At 45.5% G+C, this 22,247-nt stretch overlaps 1 protein-coding gene across 1 annotated transcript in view; it reads left to right on the forward strand.

The window, feature by feature from the left end:
- The first annotated feature begins 4,609 nt into the window (after positions 1-4,609).
- EPHB3 (EPH receptor B3) overlaps positions 4,610-22,247 on the forward strand; it is a 127,810-nt gene continuing 110,172 nt past the window's right edge. Inside the window, 1 exon segment of the mRNA XM_042459431.1 lies at positions 4,610-5,095. Coding sequence (XP_042315365.1) covers positions 5,011-5,095 — 85 coding nt within the window. The 5' untranslated portion in view covers positions 4,610-5,010.

The following is a 22,247-nucleotide window of genomic DNA, read 5'->3' on the forward strand; positions in this document are numbered from 1 at the left end:
AATTAGGAATGATTTCTGACTGAGCTCCTGAGAGAAAAAAAAGCCGTCCATTATAGTAGAGACATGAGACTGATTTTTCTGGCCAACTTACTTTGCTACGGAGATGTGAAGAGGAAGGGGCTAGGTAGCAAAGCACCCACTTTGCATTCAGAAGGTCCCCAGCTCAACTACTGCTTATCCCAGAGAAGTTTGGAGATGGTAGGAAATCCTGAAGATCTTCTACCATTCATAGGAAGTAACGTATTCTAGCAAGGGACATTCTGGGACTTGTGGTTCAAAATTAGCTTTTACAGGTATTAGATGTGATTCAGAATCAGGCAACACCCAGTGTTGTGTGTTGTATATGGCCCTTCCTGCCCCCTAGCAGAAGGCAGCTTCAAAGGGACTCTCCTTGTCATTCAGTGGCCAAGGGAGACTTGGTAACACTTAGGAAATGACAGGGCAGTTACAACTTTTCTCCTGGCTCCGGAATTGCAGATAATGCTGCCAGGGGTGTCAATAGGGGTTGCTGGTGATGCCAAGGGACACTCTAAGGGCCCGAACAGACAGGCCAAAATAAAGCTGCTTTGGGTCACTTTAGAGGTATGCTGTTTAAATGCAGCATGTGTCTTTAGAGGCCAGAAGCCATGCCAAAGGCACTCTCCAGTCCTGAGGACTGGAGGACTGGAGTGCAGCTTTGGCGCAGCTTCTGGCCTCTGAAGATGTATGTGTCATTTAAACAGCATTTTGGCCTGTCTGTTTGGACCCTTAGAAGGCCTGATAGCATGGCTCCCCAAACATCTGCCTTTTGGCAGAAATGGATTGTGGCGTTTGCTTGTGTCCCTTTAAAATGCTGAAGAGATGGTGTCAGTGAGGTGAGACTCAATGGGAAGAGAAAGGAGAGGAACCCCTCTTTTTTTAAAATTAATTTAAATTTTTCCATTTTTAAAAAATATTCTTTTAATTTTTTTAATAAAAAAATCACATCTCACCAAATTTCCATTTTAACCTCATGGCACTATGTATATGCAAATAAATTTAGGTTGTGTGTATGATATTGTAATTTAAATTTAAATTTTGCCAGTTGTTTATGTCACAATTACAGTTGGCCCACCACATTTGCAGCTGTGATTATCAAATGATTTAATTATTCACAGATTTGATTAATTCTGCTGCTCCAGAAACTGCAGGGGGTTGGACTGGATGGCCCTTGCAGTCTCTTCCAACTCTATGATTCTATGTTAGAGCCACAGGCCTAAATTTTATCCAAAATGTTGCCAGTTAAGATGGTACCAGTTAAGAGGCATCTTGCTTGGGTGCCTCCTGGTAGAAGAGAGAAGGTCTTTCAAAGCTGCTTTCAGATGGGGTCAGGCCCCACCTGGAATATTGTGTCCAGTTCTGGGCACCACAATTTAAAAAGGATGTGGAGAAACTGGAGCGCGTCCAAAGGAGGGCGAGCAAAATGGTGAAGGGTCTGGAAACCATGGCCTATGAAGAACGACTTAGGGAGCTGGGGATGTTTAGCCTGGAGAAGAGAAGGTTAAGAGGTGATATGATAGCCCTGTTTAAATACTTGAAGCAATATTGAGGAGGGAGCTAGCTTGTTTTCTGCTGCTCCAGAGAACAGGACGCAGAGCAGTGGATGCAAATTACAGGAACATTAGGAGGAACTTCCTGACAGTAAGGGCTGTTCAAAAGTAGAACACACTCCTTCCTTGGAGATTGTGGTGGAATCTCCCTCCTTGGAAGTCTTTAAACAGAGGCTGGATGGCCATCTGTTGGGGATGCTTTGATTGAGAGTTCCTGCATGGCAGGGGGTTGGACTGGATGGCCCTTGTGGTCTCTTCCAACTCTACGATTGTACAGTTCTATGATTCTATGACAGTTGAATATCTCCTTCTTTAACATCCCCAAAAGGGCATACACTGGTGTAACCCCATGCCACTGATAGGGTAGTTTCATGGCAGCAGGGTAGTTTCACTACAAATTTAAAGGAGTTATCCAAAGTGCTGAGACTCATCAATGAAACAGAGGCGGGTTACAGACCGCCAAAAAATACGTAGTGACTACGTATTAGGGTTAGGAAGGTGTGGTGCTTCCGCACCCCCCTAACCCTAATATGTAGTCACTACGTATTTTTTGGCGGTGGCCATTCCAGATGGCCGCAGCCATGTTTACGTCTTGGACGCATAGCGTCCAGAAGTGTCGCAGAGCCTATGACGTCGCGAGTGCGCCAGCGGCGCAGAAAGAAGCTCCATTTTGGAGCTTCTTTTTTGCTCCATAACGGAGCCGCGCGATTTGGCTGCAGCGGCTCCCTTTATAACCCGCCAGAGTCAGCCCCAAGGTTCAGCACCTTGGATAACTCCATGAAAGTCCAAACTACAGTCTGGCTACCACTGATGCTTCCTCCTGGGGCCTTGCATCTGCTCTTTCAGCACACCTAACATGGCTTACCTTGCTCTGTTGGCACAAGGATCTGCAACTTGTACACATGTCCAGCCATGCATACAGGACAAGGTTTTTTTTATTATTCCTTCCCCTCCCTCAGCCCCATTGCTATGAGTGGGTTAGCTTCTTGAGTGAAGATGCCATGCTTGCCAAAATAACTAGAGTCATAGAGTTGGAAGAGACCCCAAGGACCATCCAGTCCAACCCCCTGCCATGCAGGAACTCTCAATCAAAACATACCCAGCAGATGGCCATCCAGCCTATGTTTAATAATCTCCAAAGAGGGAGGTTATGCTTTCTCATACACTCAGCTTTCCTTTTAATCCACCAGCCTCCAAGGGAGTGTGATCCACTGTCAAACAGCCCTTCCATCAGGAAGTTCTTCCTACTTTTTGGTGGAATCTCTTTTCCTGGAGCTTGCATCCATTGCTCTGGGTCCTAGTCTCTGGAGCAGCAGAAAACAAGCTTGCTCCCTCTTCAATATGACATCCCTTCAAATATTTAAACAGAGCTATCATATCACCTCTTAACGTTCTCTTCACCAGGCTAAACATCCCCAGCTCTCTGAGCTCATAAGGCATGATGGTTTAAAAACCCTCTTCTCTGGAGCATCAGAAAACAAGCTTGTTCCCTCCTCAATATGACATCCTTTCCAATGTTTAAACAGAGTAACATGTCACCTCTTAACTTTCTTTCCTCCAGGCTAAACATTAATAAATGTACATGTATTTATTCATATTTTTCCAAATTTGTTAGCCACTTTACCTTCAGGAAGTTCCTCCTAATGTTGAGGTGGATTTCTTTTCCTGTAATTTACAATCCATTGCTCTGGGCCCTAGTCTCTGGAACAGCAGAATACAAGATTGCTCCATGCTCAATATGACACCCCTTCAAATATTTAAACAGGGCTCACATGTCACCCCTCAACTTTCTCCTCTCAAGGCTAAACATGCCCAAGCTCCCTTAACATGGTTTCCAAACCTTTCACCATTTTGGCCATCCTCCTTGGGACATGCTCCAGCTTCTCAACATCCTTTTTGAATTGTGGAGCCTAGAACTGGACACAGGTGTGGCTTATTATTATTATTATTATTATTATTATTATTATTATTATTATTATATCCCATCCTTCCCCCCAAAAATTGAGACTCAAAGCAGCTTCTTACAATACTATATATTATATTTATTTATTATTATTAATTATATAATTTGCAAATTAAAAAAATACCACAATACAGGTCCTAAACGCAATGCAGAAAGAACCCAGTTTGAGACCACTTTACCTGACCTAGCGAATCCTGGGAATTGTAGTTTATTGTGGTACCAGAGCTCTCTGATGGAGAAGGCTCACTGTCTCACAAAACTACACTTCCCAGAATTCCCTAGCATTTAGCCAGGGCAGTTGAAGTGCTCTCAAAGTGGATTTTATTGCTGCAGTGTGTTTTGGACCATGCTTATAAACATACAAAAGTGGGCATTAAAACAGAATTAAACTAGTCCACTATTAATATAAAATAGTATATATAATATATACGATATATATACGATATATATATATATATATATATATATACAATGTTATATATACAATATTATGACATATATAATATAATATATATAATATAATATATGCAATATTAGATAGATAGATCATGCATTTATATCATATAAACCCACGCTTGTTAGCCATGCTCCAAATGGAGGACATTTTGGAATTCCTCCTGGAGAGAAGGTCGAAATGGAGGACGTGTCCTGGAAAAGTCACCCAATCGATGAGTAACTCACCCCTTTGCCTTCAGCCCTTCCCTTCCCTGCCTCCTTCTCTGGAAACGAATTAGCGCTGCGTCCCCTTTAAGAGGGCAATCCCGCTCTCGGCCACTAGGTGGGGGGCTCTCCTCGCCTTCACCCGGGCTGAGAAAAACTCGAGGCACAAAATGGGCGGTGCCGTTTTCCTGGCCTTCCCCGCCCTTTCCAATTCATCTGTCTCCAAAGCCACGCCCTCGCCTTGGATCCACCCAATCAGAGGCGAGGCTTGCGTCGCTGGGGGCGTGGCCTCGTCTCTGAGTGGACCCTGAGTCGCGGGGGGCGCGGCTCAGTCCGTGATGGGCAGCCTAGCCACGCCCCCCGGGTCTGAGCAGCGGCTGCGGAGCCGGAGCCTCCAGAGCGAGAGCGTGAGCGACGGGGAGAGCATCGCAGTCGGGCGCCCGAGCCTCCGGAGGGACGCAGCGGACGCAGGGCTCCCATTCTCCCGCACTTCTGAACCTCCTCCATCCCAATCGGGACCGTCCACACTCGGATTTAACCCGGTTTCATCCCGCATCAACCGGGAAAAGAGATTTTTGGAGAAAAGAAGGACTGGGGACCGAAGAAATAGACTCCCAGACTCCCAATTTGGGGCTTCTGACCCAGGATCTCCGAACCGGGTTGGATTTGCGGAGGAAAAAAGCCCGAAACCAAAACCTTGGGAGTTTCTTCAATTGATTTTATTCCTTTGATTTGAATCCTTTGAGACTTTGGACCCAGGCAAGGAAGGAGACTGCGGCTCCCATCATCCCCGCCTCAGCCGGGCTCTGGCTCCCCGCCATGGCCGCCGCCGGCCCGGGGGCTCCCCGGCTCTTGCTCCCGCTGGCCCTGCTCCTCCTCCCGGGCGACTGCCGGGCCTTGGAAGGTGAGGAGGATGGGTCCGGGAGTGGGAAGGGGGGATCAAGGGGCTTCATGGGAGGGAAGCCAAGGGATGGAGGAGGAGGAGGAGGAGGAGGCCCTTCTCTTCTTGGGGGCTTCGGAATGGTCCCTTCCCGAGAAAAGGATGAGTGGGACGGAGGAGAAGGAGAAGGAAGGAAGGGCCGAAAGAAAGAAACTCTGGCTCCATCCACACTGGGGATATATCCAGCCCGGTTTGGTCCCGCTTTAACTCTTTGGAGTTGGAGTTTCCCAGAATTCCATAGCCTTGAGCCACACCGGGTTATTTCTCCAGTGTGGAAGCAGCCTCAAATGGCGTATCTCTGGGTGTCTTGTTGTCTCTGGGGGCCTTCAGGTCCTTCCATCCATCCTGGGGCTTTCTTGGCCTGGCCCTTGCCCTCCTCTGAGGCTGAGAGAGTGGCACTGGCCCGAGGGCGCCCAGCGGGGAACCGGACCCTGCTGGCTCTCGCCTAAGCGAAGGAAGCCAAAGAGAGGCTGCTTGGCTTTCGGGTTGCTCTGAGTCAGAAATGGCTGAGATCGAGCGGAGACTCGGGTCTCGGTCCCCTCAGGAGAGCCGCCTCTCCCTGGCTGCATCTTCGGCTTCTTGTGTGCCTTCAAGCCCTTTCTGACTTCTGGCCACCCACCCCATCATGGGCTTTTCTTGGCTGGATCTGAGGCTGAGAGAGTGTGGCTTGCCCAGAGGGATTCGAACCCTGCTCTCCAGAGCCCCAGTCAGACCCCTCTAACGCCCTGATGGCTGGCATCGCATCTCCTCCCTTGGCAAAAAATAAACCCTGAATGAACCCCCCCCCCCCCGCTCTGCTGCCATTGACTTTGTGTGTGGAGGAATGGTGGGGTGTCTGTGTGTGAGGTTCCTTCCTTTGCCCTTTGTGTGTGTGTTGGATCTCTTACTCTTTCCCCTTCCACTGGCTTCTCCCTTTCCACTGATCGAAGGCATTTGGTCTAAAAGGCAACAACTCTGGGAAGGGGTTCGCTGTGGTCCACTTCCAGGAATACTACTACTAGTAATCATTCTTCATTCTTGCCTGGCCATTGTCTGGGACAGGCGCCTGAAGAGAAGCCATTCTCCCTTTTTAGGGGACAGGCAGCAGGGCTTCCCTTGGCTTCCCCTTGTGCTTGGACCAAGCAGAGAGAAGCAGTGCCTGGAAAGATCACCATCCCAGTCTTGGCCTGAGAGCTGGCCCATCTCCGCTGACTTGGCTCTGCCAGTTCCTCCTCTCTCTGTCCCTGTTTCTTTTTAAAAATGCTATTTTGGAGGGCCTCGGTTGGCGCATGCCAGGCTGAGATTCTGCTCCCTGGCACAGCTTTACCTGCTCACTTTGGAGAAAGGAACAAGTGAAAGAAACCCATGGGCGGCTGGTGCACATTTCTGGCTTCTAGGAGAAAAGCATTGCCTTCCCTTTGTCTGGGCGATGGGGAGTTGGCTGGGTTAGATTTGGAGGGGTGCATTTTACAGAAATTAGGGGTGCTGCCCATTAATTATTGATTATAGCTACTATTATTATTATGTTTATTATATTTATTTCTATTCCACCCTTTCCCCCAAACTGGCACACAGGGCGGCTAAACTGGGACTGAGTTCCTTTTGTTGTTGTTCTGTGCCTTCAAGCCGTCTATCATGGGGTTTTCCTGGCAAGATTTGTTCAGAGGATTGTTGGCCCATGCCATCCTCTGAGGCTGAGAGAGTGCAACTTGCCCAAGATCTTGTTGTTGTTGTTGTTGCTGCGTGCCTTCAAGTCATTTCCAACTCATGGCAACCCTAAGGGGGACACCCATTGTGGGGTTTTCTTGGCAAGGTTTGTTCCGAAGAGGCTTGCCACAGCCTTCCCCTGAGGCTGAGAGAGTGTGACTTGCCCAAGGACACGCAGTGGGTTTCATGGCTGAACTGGGAATCAAAGCATGGTCTCTAGAGTCATAGTCCAACACTCAGACCACTTGTTTTTCTCTTAGTTCCTTAGTGGATCATATTTTAAACCCTGTGTGAATGTCAGAGCTCTGTGATTTAAAATGCTTGCTTTTTAATAGAATACAGTTGGCCCTCTGTTATCCACAAATTCTTTATCCACAGATTCAAGCATCCACAGTTTGAATACACACACACACACATATATACACAAAATTTGAGTTTGCCATTTTATATAAGGGACATGATTTTATGCTCCATTACATTTAATAGGACTTGAGCATCCATGGATTTTGGTATCCATGGGGCTCCTGGAGCCAAACCCCAGCGGATACTAAGGTCCCATTGTACTAGTGATACTTAATGTAAACTAGAAATTGTGCCCACTGTAACTAGATTTCATGGCCTCTTCTTGGCTATAATCAGACATTTTATGATTTTCTTTTCTTTCTTTTTAACCTCTCTGAATTGGGAGGAAGGAGGCACCAGAGGTTCTTCCACTTCGCCTCCCCCCCCCCCAGCAGACTAGCCACAGTGAAACTGAGAGGCTTGTGTTAAAAAGGGAGGGGAAAAAACAGGCTGCAGAGTGGATACTCATTTTAAAGCCACGGGAGCTGGAGATGTTTGCAGGGTTTTTTTTGGAAAAACAGGAGGAAAAGCTTCTGAATTCTAGTTCATTGAAGCATGGAGAAAATAACCAATTTTTTGTTTGTGCGTTTGTTTGTTTCCTTTAATGAAAGTTCACATCCTCCAAAGCCACCTGAAGATTGACCTGTATCTTGTGGTTCAGCATCCTTGTTTTAAGTCCAATGGGCACAAAGTAATTTCCCTGCCTCCTCCAGATTTCCTCCTTTCCTGGCAAAAGAGTAACAGTGTAGTTGTGCTGTTCTTCCATCCTTGATATTGGCAAGCTTCTTTTCTTTACTTAGTCTTGGGTTGCATCCACACTGCAGAAATAATCTGGTTTGACACCACTTTAGCTGCAGTGGTTCAATGCTATGCAGTTCGGGGAACTGTAGTTTGTTGTGGCATCAGCCTGCAGTTCCCAGAATTGCATATCATTGAGCCACAGCAGTTAAAGTGGTGTCAAACTGGCTTATTTCTGCTGTGTGGATGCAGGCTTGGAGGCCAGGATTGATATCCAGTGTGCAGATAATTCAAAAACTGCATATCCTTCAAGAGTCCTATTTTTTTACCCAGTTTTGCATGGGGGGGATGACTCTTTTGCAATGCTGGTAAAGAGAGTTTTGAACTCCCACCAAGGCGAGTTTATCAGATAAATTGTTGGGCCTAGGATTAAGCGCTCGGCCCGTCTTGTCTTTTGTGTTCTCAACTGTAAAGCCAGCTTCAAACGGGGAGAAGAAGGAAGGGCGAAAGCACATTTTTCAACGTGTTCAAGCAGAGTGGCATAGAAGCCGCCAGGTTTTAAGATATCGCCGAACCATCGTTTGATGTATTTTCAGTCAATTCCCTGGATTTTTAAAAAATGTTTCAGCCTCTCTTCTCCAGCTCCTCTCATCCACCCCACTCATGTGAGAGAAGGGAAGGGGGAAACCAGTGGTTGCAACTTTAAATTCCAATTTCCAGAAATGGCTTCCAAGACATCACTTCTCTCGTTTTCTATCTTTATTTTCCAAAAAACGTCTTTAAACCTGCCTGCATTAGCTTCACTTTTTTGGGTTATATTTAAAACATGTGTCTTCCATGTCCTCTTTTGTCCCCTCTCTCTTGTTTGACATTGGCTTTTTAACTTTTCTTCCCCATGCATATTGTTTTTGCTGGGATGATAAAGATGTTGTGTTTGTGGCGAATGAGAGAGTGGTGGGTCTGTTTGGCAAGATGGGGTGGGAAGAGGAGGGATAATAGAGAAGGAGAAGCAGAATACTTAATTTTTCTGAGATCTCCTCTTACCTGTCTTTTCATGGAGGCGAGGACAGCCTTCCAAACTCTAGAGACCAGAGTTCAATTCTCAACTTGGCCATTAAACCCATTGGGCTATTTTCGGGCATGCCACATGCTCTCAGCCTCAGGGGAAGGCAATGGCAAACCTCCTCTGAACAAATCTTGCCAAGAAACCCCTGTGTTAAGGTCACAATAAGTCGCACATGACTTGAAGGCATACAACATGCACCCCAAAAAAACATGATCTGGAAATAACTTCATGACCATATCAGTGTGGAGAATGAAACATTACGCTTCCCTCACCGGGTGACACCACCCCCTGAAATATTTTAATCGCTGGTGAGCATTTACACACAAGGGCATTAACACTCTTGTTTGTATTGTAGGATGCTGGGGAAGGGGTGGTTTTATCTTATCCAAATATACAGCTGTGTTCATATTTGGACATAAGGGGGTTTGAAGAAGGGGTTTCTCCTGGCTCTTTGGACAATGGATGCCTAAAGCTTACTAGAGCCCCAAAGGTTTCCTGGTTTGAGTGGGACACACTGTCAAAATATGCATGTGTTTTCCTTTGTATGTTTGCAAGGTCCCATTGCCATCTTGTTGTGCTGATTTTCTCCTACTTGACATGTTTTATGGGGACAGGGAATACCGTGTTTCGTACTTTCATATCTTTGCCGGAGCTTTTCTATACTTCACAGGGAGCTTGTGTTTGTCAGGTGTGCAAATATCCTCTGTATCTATCTTGTTCCTTTTTCTGCTAGACAATAGGGAGTGAGTGTGATGATGTTCACCACGATAGCTGCTGACTTAAATGTTAAGCTGTCCGGCACGGATTGGTAAACATGGAAGGAGTTCCTTTGGAATAGCAGCACTTTCCTGTGTTCATTTCAGATCAAGAGACAGAGGGACTTAGAGGAAAGTGTGAAGACTCTATCTAAGGAGGTCATAGCTGATACCAGATTTTTCTGAAACCTCTTGCTGGGAGGTGCTGGCTTGGGGTCTCTCCCTACAAATCTGGGTTGGCTTCCTAACCTCTACTTTTTTTGTTCAGCCTTTGTTCCGGCAGGACTCCATGTAAAGTGATTGATAGTGTGTATTGCATATGCTGTGACTTAACTCTGCGAATCAGGGTCACTTGACCTTAAATCAGCAGGAGTGTATGTGTGTGTGTGTGAAGGGGGAGGCTCTTTCTTTCTTTCTTTCTTTCTTTCTTTCTCCACCTTCCTTCCTTCCTTCTTTTGGTTTTTGCTAAAAAAAATTTAAACAGATACACACTTTAACTAAAAAAAGAAAAACCCCAGGGAATGGCTCACAAGTCAGCTTCCTTAATGCAGACTGTCGCATTTGAGCCGTTACTGTAAATCTAGTGTATGCATTACTTTTAGTGCTAATAATAAATCCATAGCGGTAATAAATCCATAGGCGCACACTCTATATAAACCACAGCTGCTAGTCACCCCCCTTCCCCATTCTGCCACCTTCCTCTGCCCTGTCAAGTTGAGATGCCAGAAATATGTAACTCCCAGCTAGTTTTGTTACCTTCTTGCCCCTACGTTGAGCGTTTGTGCTTGACTCTGTGTGTGTGTGTGTGTGTGTGTGTGTGTGTGTGTGTGCTGGCATTTTAAAAAACTTGTCTGGCATTTTTTTAAAAAAAATTGCAACAAGACTCTCTTACATTATGTTCTCCCCCTCGCCTTGCTTTTTCATTTTCTCTCTTTGCGTGAACAAGGAAGGGAGCATGGAGAGTCCAGTTTCTTTGCAAAGGAGCACATGGGATGATGGTTAGGGGGGAAATGAAAGACAGTGAGGGTTTTGGAGGGGGGGAGGAACTCTTTCTCAGCCATGAGTCAGTGAGAGCTAAGGAAGAAAATGGTTTCTTGTGTCCCCCCCCCAAAGATTTCCGTCTTAAGTGTGCTTCTGCGTCTGTTTGAAGTTACAATGTATTTTTCTTCTCTGGTTCAGCAGCGCCTCAGCCTGCCGGAGAAGGAATGCTCTGGCCCAGAAGCAACAGCCATGGTGGCTTTCTCTGGCAAAGGCGGCTGAAGAAGACAAGCAGAGCTTGGCCGGGGGAACTGAGGCCCCCTTGGGAATCAGTTTTCCAGCTTGGCCAAAGCGCATCCTTCTAGGAGTGGAAAGGCTTTTGAAAAATGCAAACTTTCTTTTCTCTCCCTCCTCCCTTCTTCCTTTCCTCCGCTCCTTTTGCTCAGTTGCTGCAGGCTCAGACCCCCCCCCCATCCCTTCCGTGTCCCAGAAAGCCCAACCTCTGGTCCGAGAGAAGGAAAACGATATGGTATTAATTTAAAGTGCATCAAATCACATTTTCTAGAGCTCTTAGTGCTTCTGATGCAATTTCCAGGCGGTGGGGAAAGCCCCCTGCCTCTTCCCCCCCAGGGCTCAGCACAAGGGAAGTCATTAATGTTGGTTGGGGAGCAAAGGCAGCCAGCAAAGCTGGAGGGGCCTTTTGCCAGTTTCTTCTTTTCGTTGAATTCAGGTAGGGGTGTAACTCTAGGGGTAGGGGTATAATTCTTCATTAATTTCCTTCTTCGTAGAAGGAAAAGAGTAATTATAGCATTTCCCTCCTTGCTGCAAGAAAATCTGGAACAGTTTTCTAAGGCTGTTTGCAGTTCAGGACTTAATTAGGCACCAAAATTCACATGTGGTTCTTCGGCGCACACCACACCATTTTTCTGCACAAAAATAGGCTGAGTGTTCTGCGCTGAATAGGATGTGCGGAAAAAACATGTCGTATTTCTGCAGAGAAATATTATTATCAGTTCAGAAGAGGGCACAATACAACTATGTGCAACTTTTGTGTAGAATTACTGACCCCTTGATTGATGGATGCTATTGTTTTTAGATTTGATGTTTTTTAGGTTTTATGTTTTTATTTTATTGTGGTTTTAATGTTGTTGTAATTTTAACTTTGTGATTTTAACCTTGTTGTGATCCCGCTTCGATCCATGGGGAGAGGCAGGAAGATAGATAGAAATAAAATTTATTATTAAAAAAATTATTAATTAAGTCTCACACTGCAAAGATTCTCGTCAGTCCGGGATTTCTTCTCGACAGGGCTTCTCAACACTTGAGAAACATTTCTCATAGATATTTCAAAGCTTTTTTTTTGCTATTCTTCCCACTCTTAAGAACAGACAAGGGACATGGATTCTGGCATGGGGCAGATAAGACAAGAGTCTGCTTGTATACCCTGAGAGAGTTTTTCCTTCTTTGTCTGGGCTGGTTTACTTGCCGGATCTCAAAGGCTGTGTTTTGGTGGGAAAGAGTTTAGGGGGCAGCACTTGCTTGCCTGCTTGCAAAATAAGCTTTCCTTCTACTCCCAACAACGGTGCAAAACGTCTTTACTGGCACATTGGGAAGAAAGTGGTTCTTTGGGATAAACTTTGAGGGGTGGCACATTTGGGTCTGTATTTGAGAGCCTGGTAATATTCTTCAGTGCAGAGAAGCTGTCTTTGAAGATCCTGCAGCCAACATAATGGTGGCTAAGAAGTACACTGTAGTTACAAAGGTGGATTTTTCTCCCACACATTCAGTGTATGTGGTCCCTTGGTATCTGCTGGGGTTTGTTACCATGGATGCTCAAGTCCCATTATATACAACTGCGTCATGAAATATAAAATGGCAAAATCAAATTTTGGTTTTTGGGAATATATGTGTGTGTGTGTGTGTGTGTGTGTGTGTGTGTATATATATATATATGTATGAATGAATATTTTCAAGCCATGGATATAGAGTCTGTATATTGTGGGTCAAGTGGATGTTCAGATCCCTGCAGATGAGTAGGGGTTGCAACTATTCCAGGTTACTTTGTTGTGGAGTGTGTGTATGTGTGTAATACAGAGTGCCCAAATTCTGCTTGGATTGTGAAGGCAACTAGGAAGGCAGAACAGAGAGTGGTTTAAACACTATCACGTAGCTATATAAACAGCATCCCAAATCTATAGCTCATTTGTTTCCCTACTATTCCACTCCCAGTGTATAAATATGCCTTAGCATACTACACATATTTATGTGCACATTTGATATGGTGTGCTCCCCTTCCCACCGCACACACACACACACACACACACACACACACCCATCCCATTCATATATCCTGTCAGGTATTTCCCTGATTGAGAGGGATTTGCTTTCTTTTTAATTACAGTTCATTGAACTGTCTCTTCGCTCGCTGGGGATCTGAGCCCTGCTGTTCTGTTGACGCTTTAGGATAAGGCTGAGAGAAGGCTGGTCACAGAACTCTGGAAGCTCTGGCCGAGCTCATTAAATCTCCTGTTTCTTGCAAGCTGGCTCATCCATGTAGGGAAAAAGAAGACAGTTCCTTTGTGCCCAGAAAAGCAGTCGGCTAATTGGCAACGAGGGCTAACCTGCAAGCCACATTTCAGGGGCTTCTGAGGGGTTTCTTTTTCTTCCCCCCACCTCCACCGATGATGTTTTCTTTATTTTCCTTGCTCTTATCTTTTTCTTTTTCTCCCCCTTTTTTCCCTTGGTTCCTAATGAAGCTTCACTTTGGGATAAATGGGCAAAACTTTTGGTCTCTGGGCTGCTGAAACTTTCAGGGTAAATACAGTGAGCTCTTGGTATCTACTGTGGTTTGGTTCCCAGAACCTCTACGGATACCGAAATCTGTGGATGTTCAAGTCCCATTGAATACAGTGGCATAGTAAAATGGTGTCCCTTATATCAAATGGCAAAATCAAACTTTGCTTTGTGGACTTTATATATTTTTAAGAATATTTTTAAACTGTGGATGGTTGAATATGGATTAAAAACCTGTGGCAATGGAGTGCTGAACATAGTTGCGCCTTTTCTCCTTGTCTTGCAATTGGGACTTCTTGCGCCTATTCATTCTTATTCCCAGCTACGTTCCTGTTTTTGTTATGAACCTCGGCTGAGAGGCTGACATATTCCATGAAATATTCGGGCAAACCTGTCAGTTGTGTTTTCTTTTTGCCCTCCTTTTCACAGGACGGTTTGGTTGTTGCCTCTGCTGGTGATTGGGCACTGGGAAGTTTTTAATTAACAATCCCAAAGACTCTGAATCACAGCCTTGCATGTTGTTTTGTGTGTGGGTATGTGTGTGTGCGCACATTATTGTTTTTCAGTTCCCTTGTCTTTTGAATCGAGGCTCTGCCTGTTGTGCTGACACAAACTGGTTTGTCTAGATGAGCATCTCCTCATTTTGGTGCCAAGTGTGAGGTGGAGGGAGAAGGTAGGGGTCGGTGTGAATGTGCAGCCAGCCAGATTTTCTGTGTTGGGTGCAAGGAGCCAAATGTTCCAGAACCAACTTGGGTCGGTCCCGATTTTGTTTGTTTTTACCAGTTTGATGGTGATGGGGGTTCATTCCTGTTTTGCCAAATAGGCCACTAGGTTAAACCACTCACTTTTCCACATCAGCCTTTGAGCCAAGCTGTGCTTTGACCCCTTTAAAATGGCAGCTGGAAGCTTCCAAGGACTGCCAGGTCTTGCTAGGTGTGTGTTACATCAGATTGGTGGCAGTCCAAAAAAGGTTTCTAGGAAATAAAGTGTCAGTTGTAGTCAGTGGGCACAAAGATGGTGCCTAACACATTCGGGGAATACCCTGCAGGCTCTCTGCATCAGATAACTTAAGAAGCCCTGGGTTAGCTTCCCCCTCATGTATTTGATCAAGGTTGTGTGTTTTGTTATGTTCCCCCGCCCCCTTTAAAATATGGTTGCTATCTCTTAGTTGTCATTTTTGTCCTCAGTCAGGGACACACAGTTTTCCTGAGGAAATTTTTTTTCTGTATCAGAAAGCGTGCAATTGGGGAACAAAAGATGGTGGATCAACTGGGCTTAGCAGTTAGGTGAGTCTGTGTATGCGTAGGTTGGTTACAGGGTTTTAATATGGTGTGCAAATGAAAGAAATCAAAATCTGCTCACTGTTTTGAAAGGTCTGATTTTCTGTAATGGGGTAATCCAGGATGGGTGGGTGTATTTTGGGGGTGTTTTGACCAAGGAGTTCGGGGAAGAAGTACATCATCATATCACCCTGAAAACATTAATCTCCCATCTGATTTCAGATGCCTGGTTAGTATTTGGATGGGAGGTTGACAGAGTGACAAGACTCTCCAGTCAGGGCTAGGAAAAGGTTTGCATGAAATCCTGGAAGCCACTATTGCTAGTCAGTTGAAAATATTGGGCTGGGTAGACCAATGCTCTCTTTCAGCAGAAGGCAGCTCTCTGTGTTCCTATGTAGAGAAACATGGGAGGAAGCAAATAAAATCATACCCTGTTCCTCCTTTGCCTTGTGCTTGCCTGTGGTTGTGAGATTGTGAGTCTTCATTGGTGTAAACTCTACAGTCCAGAAGACATCTGGCTCCATTCTTGTGTGGGCAATGGTTGGCACCCTGGTACTGTGGAAGAGCTCACACATCAGCTTGCAGCATCTATGAACCACTTCATCCTTTAGTTTCAGCGTCTGAAATTTCCCAGATTGAATGGTAGCCATGAAACAATATCCTTCTCAGAGCCCATGGATGAACTCTGCTGAGTGTGTTTGTGTCCAAACTGTTAGCATGATTTTGTGTAAGTGTATGCATGGGTATGTATAAGCAGAAGGGGTCTCTGCTACATTTGGTACTGCGATGGCAAGAGAGGCTGAATGTAAATCATCTGGACTAAGAGAGGCTTTCTTGACCAATGCTACCCAAGTGAGAAAAGCTCCTGCAACTTTCTTAGACCTCCAGGGATCCTGTTGGTTACCTCTTAATTGTGTTGGCATCTAGAGTGTTTTGTCTGCTCTTTTGTTAACAGCTCCCTTTTATGCGTCCAGCGAAGGCGCTGGAGAAGAAGGGTGTGTAAATGGTGCCAGGTACTGTCTGCTGGCATTTCCAGTGCTTATCTTTGAGAGGCAAAAAAGTGGAAAGATTGCAAGGAATTGAAAAGTGAAAAATCCTAGGCAGGGGAGGGCAGTCTTTGGATGTGAACTTTGCCAGTGAACCATGTCTTAAACCACCTGATTATCTGCTGAGCCCTTGTGTGGAGGTCCTGTGTGGTTCTGCTCCCTGAATGTCTTGCGTGTGTGCTTGTGTCTTCCTCCCACCTCTCCCCATGTTTCTAGGAGCCTCCAAGCTTCCAAACACCTGTTCCCCAGCCCCCACCCTGGAATGTGAAATGTCGGAAACGTGGAGGAGCTAAGACCTGGTTTATAATCAACAACATGCGCGCCTGGCGCTCTGGTTCCAGCGGAGACTGCAATTGAGGTGGAAGTTCCATGGATTTACCCAAGGACTCAAAGGAATCTTTATATTTCTGAACAGAGCTCTCTTTCCTCTTACTCCCCTCTCCTTTTCTCTCTCCAAAGATGGCTGAAGAGGCTTGCCAGTCATGCCGGGCTCTCTGTCCCAAAGCCGCCTCTTTCCTGGGAAGGCAGCAGCTGCTCTGACATTTGCTCTGACTGAGTTTTGCCCCAGTGCAATCTGTGCTCCTTTGAGCATGGCTTCCATGCATCTCGGGACCCTTCTCTCATCTGTTTGCCTATGCTTGTCCAGTTTGCCCCAGAAAGAGTCAGAGAGAAAATCTATTTCAGGGATTCCTTGGCTTGCAGGACCATTGGCATTGGTGTCATTCTCCTGCCTGCACCAACAATTTGGAATCTGAAGCCCTCGCCTCTTCCCCCCTTCCCTTATTAATGAGAAAAATGTGTAGGGTTTTGACCAATTGCCAGGGATAGATTTATTTTAGTTCCCCAGAAATTAATCTGAAAATGAAGAGAGAGGAGAAGGAGAGAGGGAGAAGGAAAGAAAAGAGAGGGAGAGAACAAGAGAGAGAACGCCAAGCTTGGCACTCTTCTCCCCCCCCCACCCCATCTCTCTGCTTGTTTTAACTTCGGAAGAATCTCAAGTTTGGGCTGGGGGTAGGGAAGAGAAGGATATTTAGGTTTAAACAGTTCCAGATGGGTTTAGCATTCGCACATTGGGAGGAAGTGAGCTGAGAGCCGCACGGAGATTTGGGTAACTGCCCTGGGCGCAAGACGGGAGGGAAGTCTTGGCAGCAGGGTTTGTGAGATCCATGTGCTTGCCAGGTTGTTGTTGACTCTTAGAGTCACTCTGTCTGTGAGGTGAGACTTTTATCAGAAAGTCTCCTGGCACAGTCTTTTCTGTTCCACACCCCCAGATGCTTGCTTGCTTATGACTTCTCTTCTCTTCCTCCTCCTCCTGGAAAGTGAGCCTTTCTCATCCCACCTCAGAAATTGCTATGAAGTTGGCAAATCAAAATGAAGGCAACATGTCTAGTGGGGGCCTTCAGTTTCTTTTGGTGCTCTGTCTCCAATGGATGCAGCCTAAGTCAGTTCAGAAAATTTCTAATGCCACCCCTGTTGTTCACCGAGCCTGTCTTCACATATTATATAGGAGGCATGAAGACTAGCTTGTGATTTGTGTGGTTTTGGGATTTATGAAGTGGTGTCTTGCATGGGTTGTGCAGATCTGTAGCCACACAGGGCCGTTGGAAATTGTAACTCGTAATCTGGGAGTGGGAAGCGACTAGATGACTCTACCCTTGAATGCTTCAGTTCGTCTGTCTCCTTTTCCAGGATGCACCTTTGTTCACGGAGAAAAGTATAGTGCTACCTCGGGTTACGAAATTAATTCATTCCGCCGTTCCGTTCGTAACCCGATAATTTCGCAACCCGAAAAGGCTTTCCGTTAGCGCTGGAAAGCCGCTAGCCGCGCTTTGCGTTTGAATTTCGCGCCGAAATAAATTTCGTAACCCGAAAAAAATATCGTAACCCGGAACAGTTTTTTCCAATCTAACTTTTTCGTACCCCGGAAATTTCGTAACGCGATCATTTCGTATCCCGGGGCACCACTGTACTTCTCTTTTTAGAGAATAAAAGCTAGGGATAATTTACGAATGTCCTTTTGAGTGAATGATAGCGAGAGGTCGCTTCTGCAGAAGAACAAGAGGGCCCTGCAGAATCAGGCCTGAAGGGCCATCTTGAATGATATATCTGGCTTCCAAGAGGCCAGCCAGATGATACCAGGAAGATCATAACTGGAACAGGGAGTCAGCTGAGAACTGGAAACCCTTTCTAATCTACTGGGAATTGTGATGTACAGTAGATCACATCTCTGCTATACACTTAGGTAATTCTGTATGTTCTTCCATAATTCCAGATGAACTAATAGTGGGCCCTCCACATTTGCTGGGGTTAGGGATTCAAGACCCCCATGAAAATGAAAAAAACAAACAACCATAAATGAAAAACCAGCTCTCTAGAAATTTCTAGTTCCTCCAGCAAAACTCTGTGGCTACCATCCAGCAGAAGGTAACCATAAAGTTGTACTGGAGGACCTAAAATGCCTAGAGAAGTGTTTTCTTTCTGAAGTTGCAAGTCTTCCAGTCCTCTAGTGTGATTCTATGATCAGCTTCTGGCAGAGTTGCGCTGGAGGATCTACTGATTTCTAGAGAAGAACGTATTAATCAAATCTGTAAATAATCAAATCCTCAAAAGTCAAAACCACAAATATAGAGGGCCAAGTATACTTCCTACCAAATGTGCCTGCTAGGAAAATTGAGTATCTCATTTATATCCAAACACGTTTTTTGCATGTGTGTGTGTGTGTTAAAAGTTCTCTCCCGTAGAAATGCTGTGCCCTCATCTCCCCCATCCCCAGATTAGATAATATGTTAGGCAGAAAAATATCCGAAGCTCAGTTTCAACAATCATTAATGAGGATAACCAGTCAGTACAAAACAGTCTACCACTAAAATGTTACATTAGCTAAAAATAGCTGCTAAATGTAGCAACTGACTAACATAACTGCTTTCTATTCTTTTTAAAGCTTTGAAAAGAAGAGTCTAGGCATCTCTTTTATTTTACAAGAAATTCTAGAAGGAGTCCACCACTGCAGAAAATGCCTCACTTGTTGTCACCATCTAGGTCTTGGAAAACTGGGGTACCCATATTTGCTGAAACCTTTGCTGTTAAGGTCTGGATTTTTCTCTCTGTTCACCTCTTGCTGAATTTTTACCAATGGGTTGTTTAGCATAGGGAAGGAAAGGACTTGTGTGATGTGAGGATTGGGGTAGTTTCTTGCTGCCTCTAGGAAATTAATACATGCTCATGATTGTCCTCCCCATGTGATGCTTCTGGGTCCTCCTTCTCCTCCCCAAAGCCAAGAGATAGTGTCACCGCATGTTCACACCCATTTCAACTGATCCAAGAGAAGCTCCATTGTAGTGGAATGTTGACCAAAGGTCCCATTTCTGTGACTGAAATTGCAAGGCTGATTGACCAGTGGGCAAACCTTGCTTGAAGCCCAAAGGTAGGGGAGATGTGTGCTTTGGGTAAGAAAGGTGGGCCTAATAGAGGTGCTTCAGAAGCTTGGGTGCCACAGGATTCACACTACAGGAAAACATTAGGGAGAACTTCATGGTAAGAACTGTTTGACAGTGGAATACACTGCCTTGTGGGGTGAGGGACTCTCCTTCTTTGGAGGTTTTAAACAGAGGCTGGATGGCTGTCTGTCGGGAAAGCTTTGATTGTATATTGAAGGGGTTGGACTGGATGACCCTTGTGGTCTCCTCCAAATCTGTGATCCTATGACTTTAGGTTATGGACTCCAGCAGTAGGCAATAAGGCCAAAAGTAAGGGGAGTCAGGATGGAGCTGAACTCCACACATTAGGGTTAATGAAGTAGTACCTTAAGGCACTAGATCTCATCTGATCTTGAAAACTATGTACTCTTGGAAGCTTAGTACTTGGATGGGAGATTGCCAGCTAATACCAGGTTTGTTGCTGTGTACCTACAAGTCATTTCCAACTTAGGCTGACCCCAAGACAAGCCTATCATGGGGTTTTCTTGGAAAGATTTTGTACAGAAGAGGTTTGCCATTGCCTTCCTCTGCAGCTGAGAACATATGACTTGTCCAAGGTCACCCAGTAGGTTTTATGACTGATCAGGGAATCGATTCCTGGTCACCTGTGTCATAGTCCAGTGCTCAAACGGCTACACCATGCAGGTGCTGTAGGCTATATTTCAGAGGAAGGAACTGGCAAAACCACCTCTGTGTATTCCCTTCTGGAAAAAAAAAACCTATGGAATTCATGGGGTCGCCATAAGCTGATATGAAATTTGAAGGCTCTAGTTTGGTTTTTGGCTCAGTTTCTGATTGTTGTTTTGTCCATTTTGTGATAGAAGTCAGCAAAAATGTGATTTTTTTTCCCCACTGCATCTTGCAAGCTGATGTTCTTGGGTTAGGTGAGAGATTTTGTTCTATTTTGTTTTTTATGGCAGGGCAGGATAGAAGAGTTGAGGTAGATCGGTGGACATTTTTTAGCAAGAGCGGCACAAGTGTAAATTGCTCTCAGCCTTGGCTTGCCTACTGGGAGGCTATTGCAGCGTGGGGAGGAGGGGAAACATAGTCTTGGAGAACAAGGAATCTGCGTCTCCCCTCTCTCATTCCCCACAGAGCATGGGGAACTCTGTGATTGATGAGTCGGAGGTGGTGGGGAGGTCAAGCATGGGGAGCCACGGGTCAGTAAAAAGAGAATAGCAGGAGGGCGCATCCACTGGAACCTGATTCTTAAAGCATGCAAGCCAAGCTTCAGGCTCAGAGTTTCCCATATCCAGTGGCTGAAGCCCTAGTGTTGTTTTTTTACACTGGAACTTGAAAATGCTCCTTTTTTTTTTGAACTACAGCTCCCAGGGTGTCGCAGTGTTCAGCTGGGGGATGTGGGAAGATGTTGTGCCGAAAAGAAAGAAATGCTCCCAAGTTCAGTGGTGTTAGTCAGAACCGGTGGGAAATGAGCAAGCGGCCATGAAAGTGTCTGTGACTATGTGTGTGTTTTGGAGGGAGGAGGAAGCCTTTTTCTTTTGCAAGTTTTCCACAGTGGATTTTGCATGTGGGAGAAGGATGAGGCCCATGCATAGCTAGGTTTCCTGAATGCTGTTACTGCTTAAGAAAATTGCATTTGGTCCTTTCTCTCCCATGGTTATGTTCTGAAATCCTTGTGGCTGCAGTTAGGGGAGCCCAAAATGGTGTCCAGAGCTCTTTGAAAGAAGCAGCTAATGGCGGCCACAGAGTGCAATGCCACGCCAGAGCCAGAAGGACTCAACATGGAGAGGACGGGAGTCGAAGGTTTCAAGTTGACGCACGCTGGGGTCTTGGAAGCAGAAAGTCAAGCGCCCAACATCTTGCTAATTTGTGGTTTCCAAGACACCGATTTGGCCCTTCAAAGAGACGTTGGTTATTCCAGGAGCATGCTGTGCTTGAAGCTTTCTGGATTCTTTTCCGGTGTTATTAATCTGCCGTTTTCTGCTCGAAATGATTTTTGAAAACCCAAACTGAAGGAAGAAAGTGAGTTGGACCGCCTTGTCTGTACAAAGGAAAGCCCAGCAGGGGCTCACCTCTGATTTGGGAGAGGCTTTGTTTGGCCTACCTGGTTTTCTTCCCTCTGTATTCTAAGTGATCAACACCCTGTTGGGTGGCAGAGCTGCCAACCTTGATTACCTGGTCGAAGCATTACTTGCACAATGCATTAATTTTAAAGGAGTGCACTGTCTAGTGTTTGAAGCATTCTTTCTGGTGCTCAGGGATGGGAGAAGTGTGGATTTGCTGGCAATACCTTTCTTGTGCTGTTCCCCCCCCTCCCCCCGACTCCCTCACCCCTCCAGATTCCTTGTCACCCACACAAAAAAAGAAGTGGCACTTCATTTCTTTAATAGATTGGCACCTCCCTGTTCAAAAAACCCTGTTTTCAAAAGGAATCATTGAGTTGGAAGAGATCACCAGGTCCAGTTTTCGGTGGCATTTTTAGAAATTTGCAGACCGTTCTGGGGTAGAATATTTCCCCCTAGACACATCGCACTTGGTCACCCCTGGGGTTTGTTTTTTAAGGAGACCTAAGAACTCTTTGGCTGAGAATCCTCCTCCCTGAACAAGGATGTTACTATGGCTTTTGTTGTTATTCTGTGCCTTCAAGTTGTTTCTGACATATGGTGACCCCAAAGGCAAACCTATCATGGGGTTTTCTTGGCAGGATTTCTTTGGAGGTTTGCTATTGCCTTCCCCTGAGGCTGAGAGCATGTGACTTGCACAAAGTCACCCAGTGGGTTTCATGGCTGAGCAAGGAATCAGACCCTGGTCTCAGAGTCGTAATCCAACACTCAAACCAAAGTGAAATCATATCACTAGAACTATGTAATGTGAAAGGGGCTTCTATTATTATTATTATTATTATTATTATTATTATTATTATTATTATTATTATTATTATTATTATTTAATTTATTTATAGCCCACCCAATCACTAGGAATCCAGACGGGTTAC

This window comes from Sceloporus undulatus, chromosome 3 (genome assembly GCF_019175285.1).
Source record: "Sceloporus undulatus isolate JIND9_A2432 ecotype Alabama chromosome 3, SceUnd_v1.1, whole genome shotgun sequence".
Taxonomy (NCBI): Eukaryota; Metazoa; Chordata; class Lepidosauria; order Squamata; family Phrynosomatidae; genus Sceloporus; species Sceloporus undulatus.